Genomic DNA, 6,898 nt, shown 5'->3' with positions numbered 1-6,898 from the left:
TGGGACCTAGTTTACTGCAGAGACTCTATCTTACTTCTGCAGTTTCAAGATTGAGCACAATACCTGGTCCATAATAGGCATTCAACAAATGTTGCATGAATGATCAATCAATCTAGTCCAACTCATGGTACCAATGGAGAAACCTCTCTTGAGTTTCTCAAGATCATGTGGTGGATCAGTGATGGAGCTAGAGAACCCAAGTCTCCTCACTTTCAGCTCAGCACACTTTCCACCAGAACAAATCAGCTTTTAATGAGGACAGGGATTGAAGTGTGGCCCTGAAAGGAAGGGCCGACATGGAACAAAGTGGTGGTTTTAGGGGGAAATGGAGGAAATGAGAATGGCAAAGCACATTTATTTGTCATCCTTAACATGAATGCTTCGCAGTTCACAGCTGACACAAGCATAAAAAAGAGGGGATAGACCCCAACCATTAAAGACAGAATGAAGCTTATAATTAGAAACCTTAAATAGAAATTTAATACAGCATACATTATATTATTCTAAGCATATACATTTATTCATTTAATCCTTGTTAGAAATGCTTGTTCCCCGGTGCCGTGAAGAAATAGCACTTGAACATAAATTTAATTTCCTCAGCAAGGCTATTTTTACTTTCTGCAGAAACGGTACACTCGCCAGAGGTTTGCCATGAAGAGTACACCGAACAAAGGAGGCAGGGTCATTTATAGCCTGATGCATCCACCCTACTGCTGTGTCTGGTTTCCACTGGATGGAATGGGACCTCACTTTCTGTATTTGTCCTGATTGGCTAGCAACTTAGAACTTTTTAAAAGAGGGAAAGGCAGAGGAGAACAAAGGAAGGAGGAAGTTAACTTGTGGAATGCTGAGAAAGGTAAAAACACCTTCAAATAAGGAAGAGGAACAGGCTATGACCTAATGCTTGCTTGGACCAATATAAGCATGCCAGGGCAAATATTTAGGCTAAATTGTGGAAGCTGAGAACATAAAGTACATTGATTTCTTTATTATGGCTAGCAGATATTTAAGAATGTTAGCACAGGTCTTTGAATAAATTTTGCTTCTAAGAGATGTTACTATTTATTCCTAATTAGACGGAGAGGAAAGTCTTTGAAGAGGAACCTGTACTTTACTTTTTACATCCTCAAAACAACCCTATGTAGTAAGTAATAACATTATTGTGCTGGTTACAGTAGCCCATGCCTGTAATCCCAGCTACTCGGAGGCTGAGATGGGAGGCTCTCTTGAGCTCAGGAGGTCAAGACCAGCCGGGGCAATACAATGAGACCTTGCCTCTAAGAATAATATGCCAGGCAAGATGGCTCACGCCTATAATCCCACCACTTTGGGAGGCCAAGGCGGGAGGATCCCTAGAGCTCAGGAGTCGAGACCAGCCTGGGCAATATAGAGAGATCCTGTCTCTACAAAAATAAAAAATATAAAAATTAGCTGGTCACGGTGGCACATGCCTGTGGTCCCAGCTACTCAGGAGGCTGAGGCAGGAGAAGCACTTGAGCCCAGGAGGTTGAGGCTGCAGTGAGTTGTGATCACACCACTGCACTCCAGCCTGGGTGACACTGTGAGATTCTGTCTCAAAATAATAACAATAAATATCTATAAAATAAAGATAATGGTATCTTTATTTTGTAGATAAGAAAAATGAGGCACTGAAAAAATTAAGTAGTTTGAGTTTTCACAGGTAGGAAATGACAGAGCTATGATTTGAATAAGGCAGTTCGGTACTAGAATCCATGTACTTAACCACAATGCCTGAAGCATAATTCTGAACTGGGCAATCAAAAGGGGATCACCCACATTTCACTGTGTGAAGCATGAATTGCCTGATGGAGGAAATTTTTTTGGGTTCTAAATTCAGGGAGAAGGCTGTTAAGCCAGGGCCTCTGTGGGGGATGGGAGTTCTTTGTTCTGTGATGCAGTGATGACCTCAGGGTAAACTGCCACAAGGCTAAGGGAAATGGAATGGCTGCTGGAGGACCTGCTTGGGGCTAAGGGGGATATGGGGCTTCTCTGGGGCCAACTGACCCATGCCCTAGCCTGCAGACACTGCGGCAGCAGCTGCTTCCAGAGTCTAGGAAATCTGGTGACACTATTCTTATTCATGGTTTGGCAGATTCGGAGATGGTGGCAGCTTGGGAGGTTGCGACAGCTTTATCCCTGGTGCTCTGGGAATATGGTGCAAGGCAAGGTGGGTGACCTGTGACTGTACAGCTGGATGAATGACCGCTGACACCACATGTGAGGTCATTGGTATGAATGTGGGCCCAGGTGAGTGACTATAAGCCCTAGATGTGAGGCTGGGTGAGTAACCACTGACACTAGATTTGAAGCCAGGTGAGTGACCACGGATTCTAGATGTAGGGCTATGTGAGGGAATACTGATCTCCAAATGAGGACTAGGTAATGACCATTAATACTAGATGAGGAGCTGTGTAGATGACTGACCACACACGTGGGATTAGGTGAATAACTGTCCACTCTGGATATGGAGCAGACTGAGTGCCTCATAACAAACCTTGGGTATCTGAAAAGGCTTCATGCCTGAGAGTATCTTTATCTGCTTCCCAGGACCTACCACTTCTGCACCATGTGGCCTTCCTTGATCACCTGTGTAAGCAGAAATCAGAAGTGGAGGAAGAAGGGGAAGAAGAGGAGGAAGAGGGGGAAGACGAGGCATCTCTGGATCCACTGAAGCCATGTTCTCCTACCAAAGAAGCTCCCACTGGAGAGCAAGCCACTCCAGCCCCACCCCAGCCATCCTGTGGTTCTGAGGGCCTCCTCAAGGCTATAGGCGTACCAGAGCAAACAGTCATGCAGCCCGTGAGCGCTTCCAGATCCTTCCCCATTTTCCAGATTCTGACCAACTTTCCTGTGAGGCACAAGATAGCATCAGGGAACCACCGGCAGCAGAGAAAAAGCCAGCTCTTCTGGGGTCTCCCCTCTCTGCACAGCGAGTCCTTGGAGGCCATCTTCCTGAGCTCAGATGGCCCCTCTCCTCTGAAGTTGTCTGTTTGTTCTTCTGTCTTCTTCAACAAGCTTGCCTTCCTACCTAGGTCCAACCTGTTTCTTCCCCAGTATCACTCCTCAGCCCAGTTTTCTACCCATGAGGCCCATACTATGGAAGATCTAGAAAGGATGGCCCTCGATCCTCAGCTGCTTCCACCTCCATCTTCTCCTTCTGTCTCATCACTACCCCTCCATCTGAGGCCCTTCCCTGTGGACCACAAGGGAGTTTTATCTGGCGCTGAGGCACCCACACAGTCCCCTGGAACTAGCCCCCTGGAAGTTCTCCCTGGATATGAGACTCATTTGGAAACCACAGGACACAAAAAGATACCCCAAGCTTTTGAGCCTCTGATGCTACCCCCCTGCCAATCCCCAGCTTCTCTGTCAGAACCCAAAAAAGTTAGCCCTGAAGGAGGACTTGCTATATCTAAGGACTTCTTGGGAACCATGGGATACAGAGAGGAACCTCAGGCCTCTGAGTCTTCAATGCCAGTCCCTTGCCCTCCCCTAGACTCCCTGCCAGAACTCCAGGGAGAGAGTTCCCTGAAAGATCCATCCAGATATAAGCCCCAGTGGGAATGCAGAGAAAACTCAGGAAACCTCTGGGCTTTTGAGTCTCCGGTCTTGGACCTCAATCCAGGGTTCTCTGGAACCAGCCCTGAATGTGTCCCACCAGCATCTGAGACACCATGGAAGGGCATGCAGAGTAGAGAAAATATTTGGGTCCCTGCAGACCCAGTTTCACCTCCCAGCCTTCCCTCAGTCCCTCTCCTGGAGTCTCTAGTAATGGGCCCCCAGGGAGTCCTGTCTGAATCCAAAGCTTTATGGGAGACCATGGGGCAGAAAGAGAACCTCTGGGCATCTGATTCCCCAGACCCTGTTCATAGCACACCTCCAACCTCCCTTACAGAACCACACAGAATCAATCCTGGGGAAGGCCTCACTACATCAGAAGCTACATGGAAGGACACTGAGCATTCCAGGAATTCCTGGGCTTCTAGGTCTCCATCTCTGGCCCTCAGTCCACCCCCGGCTCTTGCACCGGAGCCGCTCAGAGTTAGATCCATGGGGGTCCTGTCTGATTCTGAAGCTAGATGTGGGGACATACAAAAGAGAAAGAACTCCTGGGCCTCTAAGCACCCAGCTTGTAACTTACCCCTAGACCTGCATGGAGCCAGCCCTCTGGGAGTCTTGTCTGATTCTCAGTCTATTGTAGGGGAAATGGAGCAAAAAGAAAACTGTGTTCCTGTGTTCCCAGGTGGGGGCTCCAGCCCATCCTCAAACTCTGTTTCAAAGTCCCACATAAGTGAGCCTATCGCAGACCAAAGCAACTATAAGCCTGACGGGGAGGCAGTGGAGCAAAGAATGAACCACTGGGCCACTGAGCTCCCAGCCCCCAGCTCACTCTCTACTCCTCTACCAGAGCCACACACTGACCTTGAACTTGTACGGAGAAATGTGCAACAAAGAGAAGTTCCCCAAGGCCCCAGCCCTCCGGCAGTGGATCCCCTACACCCAGTACCCTGGCCTCCTACCCTAGCTGAAGCTGTGAAGATTGAACGCACTCATCCTGGTCTACCCAAGGGAGAGGCATGCCCAGGGGTTAAGGCAGAGGCCCCACTCTCCCAGAGATGGACTGCCCCAGAGTTGCTCACCCATCCTGGGATCCATGCCTGGCAGTGGAGTAGAGAGCTGAAACTCAGGCTGAAGAAACTGCGGCAGAGCCCTGCCTCCAGAGCCCCTGGCCCAAGTCAATCATTTTGCAGCTCCCCTATTCTGAGCTCCACAATTCCAGACTCCTGGGGACTCCCTTCCTGCCCACCACAGCAGATTTATCCCCCAAATCCATGCCCCCACTCTTTAAGTTCTCATCCTCAAAAAGTTCAGGGCACAGTACCTCAGCCTGTCCAGTCCTCCCACTGTCATCACTCCCAATCCTCTTCCCAGCTTCAGCCACAGGAGTCTGGCAGGACAGAACAAGGGTCTCAGAGAGGGGAGAAAATGAAGGGGAAGATGGTGAGCCAGGTCCCATCCCAAGGGCCATGTGTACACATGCAGGCTGGTGTGAACTATCCATCTCCAGGCCCAGGAGAACCTTCAACCTCTAAGGTTCTGGTCTCAGGCAAGAGAAAGGACAAGGCTTCAGCCTCATCCTCAGCCAAAAAGAGAGAGCACCCTAGAAAACCCAAAGCAGGAGACCACAGAGGAGGGACTGCAAGGTTGGGGTTATCCACGGTCACAGGGAAGAACCACACTGCCCAGGCCAGAAGCCTAGCAGAGGCCCCTGTAAGCACATTTCCCCAAAGGTCTCAACACAGGGGCCAGAGCTCTCAACACACTACTCTTCCCCAGCTGCTTCTCCCCAAAGCTTTGGGTCCCCAGGATCAGCCAGAGGCAGGGCGGAGAGCAAGTGACATCCTGACCCCTCGCCACTGTAACCACTGTCCTTGGGCCCACATGGAGAAGCATCTCTCCCCCCCTACCCTCAAGGCTTCCCTTACCAGGGGTTTGCAAAAGGTGTTAGCCAAATGCCTGGGTAACAATCGACCCCTACCCACCAAATCTAGTCAGTAGAGAAAAGGCTGGTAATACTGGCACTTGGTATGCCAAGACCTGAAGCCAAACCAGGGGGAAGGTGGGGATGTGGAGACAAGAAATGGAAATTCTAATAAACTAGCTGAATTAGACAAATCCCATTCATGTCTTCTTTGGAATCTAGGGTACTGAAAATGTCAATTCCCAATTCTGCTGCAGCCATATCCCCTCAGTTTCAAGTCCCAGAAATAGAGCACTCAGGATTCTGCAGGCTTAACTCTCTTTTGTGGATCTTCACAGATGATCACATCTGGAGTCCACACATCCCTACTCTACAGAGTGAGGCTACAGGGCCAGGTCAGCATAGCCCAAACCCGCCCTTGAGAGGGAATGACTTCACAGCATGTGAACAAAAAACTACATCCATTCGCACGAGCACAGGTAGTCTGAGTCTAGGCAACTGTGCTTGGTCCTGGGTATTATTCTCTTCTTCATCCACTTGACCCATATGTTCTCCACCTATCTTTCTGACCATTTCTTCTCAGCCCTCTGCTCTTTTCTCCCCCTGGGTCAGCTCATCCATCTCCAATGCCATGAAAACAAGTGCCTTTTAATACGTCTAGTAACCATCTGGATTTCTATAATCACCTGGTCATATCCTCTACCCATTTTCTAATGCACTATTTGTTGGACATCGTATTAGTTAATGTATTATAGTTTTCTACTGCTGCTATAACAAATTACCACAAAACAAATTTACTTTGTCAGAAGTCTGACACAGAGCCTGGGTGCAGTGGCTTACATCTGTAATCCCAACACTTTGGGAGGCCGAGATGGGTTGATAGCATGAGCCCAGGAGTTTGAGACCAACCTGGGCAACATGACAAAACTCTGTCTCTACAAAAAAAAAAATACAAAAATTAGCTGGGCATGGTGGTGCATGCCTATAGTCCCAGCTACTCGGCAAGGTGAGGTGGGAGGATCACCTGAACCAGAGAGGTCAAGGCTACAGTGAGCCACTGCACCACTACATGCCAGCCTGGGCAACAGAGACCCTGTTTCCTCCCCGCAAAAAAAGTCTGACACGTCTCAAAGGGCTAAAATCAAGGGGTTGGCAGGGCTGCATCCTTTTCTCTAGGCTCTGGGTAGGATTAACTCATTGCCTTTCCCAGTTTCTAGAGGCTGCCCACATTCCCTGGTTACTGACCCCCTTCTTCTATCTTTAAAGCTAGCAAAGGCGTCAAGTTCTTCTCAAATTATATCACTCTGACCTCTTCTGCCTCCCTCTTCCACTTTTTTTTTTTTTTTTGAGACGGAGTCTTGCTCTGTCTCCCAGGCTGGAGTGCAGTGGCAAGAT

General features: G+C 48.9%; 1 protein-coding gene across 5 annotated transcripts; it reads left to right on the top strand.

Moving 5' to 3' along the window:
• The first annotated feature begins 557 nt into the window (after window positions 1-557).
• On the top strand, window positions 558-6,334 carry C8H9orf131 (chromosome 8 C9orf131 homolog). 5 transcript variants are annotated; one of them, XM_003263380.2, is made up of 3 exons: window positions 558-856; window positions 2,114-2,188; window positions 2,569-5,702. In XM_003263380.2, the coding sequence occupies exons 1-3, from the start codon at window positions 845-847 to the stop codon at window positions 5,578-5,580; spliced, it is 3,099 nt and encodes a 1,032-aa protein (XP_003263428.1). In that variant the 5' UTR covers window positions 558-844; the 3' UTR covers window positions 5,581-5,702. The 5 variants fall into 5 exon arrangements, with proteins under 5 accessions (XP_003263428.1, XP_003263426.1, XP_003263427.1 ...); XM_003263378.2 differs by lacking the exon at window positions 2,114-2,188; XM_003263379.3 differs by lacking the exons at window positions 558-856; window positions 2,114-2,188 and adding an exon at window positions 1,652-2,083 and having other exon boundaries at window positions 2,569-6,334.
• The last annotated feature ends 564 nt before the right edge of the window (window positions 6,335-6,898 follow it).

Source organism: Nomascus leucogenys, chromosome 8 (genome assembly GCF_006542625.1).
Source record: "Nomascus leucogenys isolate Asia chromosome 8, Asia_NLE_v1, whole genome shotgun sequence".
NCBI lineage: Eukaryota > Metazoa > Chordata > Mammalia > Primates > Hylobatidae > Nomascus > Nomascus leucogenys.
The sequence above is the reverse complement of the archived record's forward strand: the minus strand, read 5'-3'. Positions and strand labels throughout refer to the sequence as shown.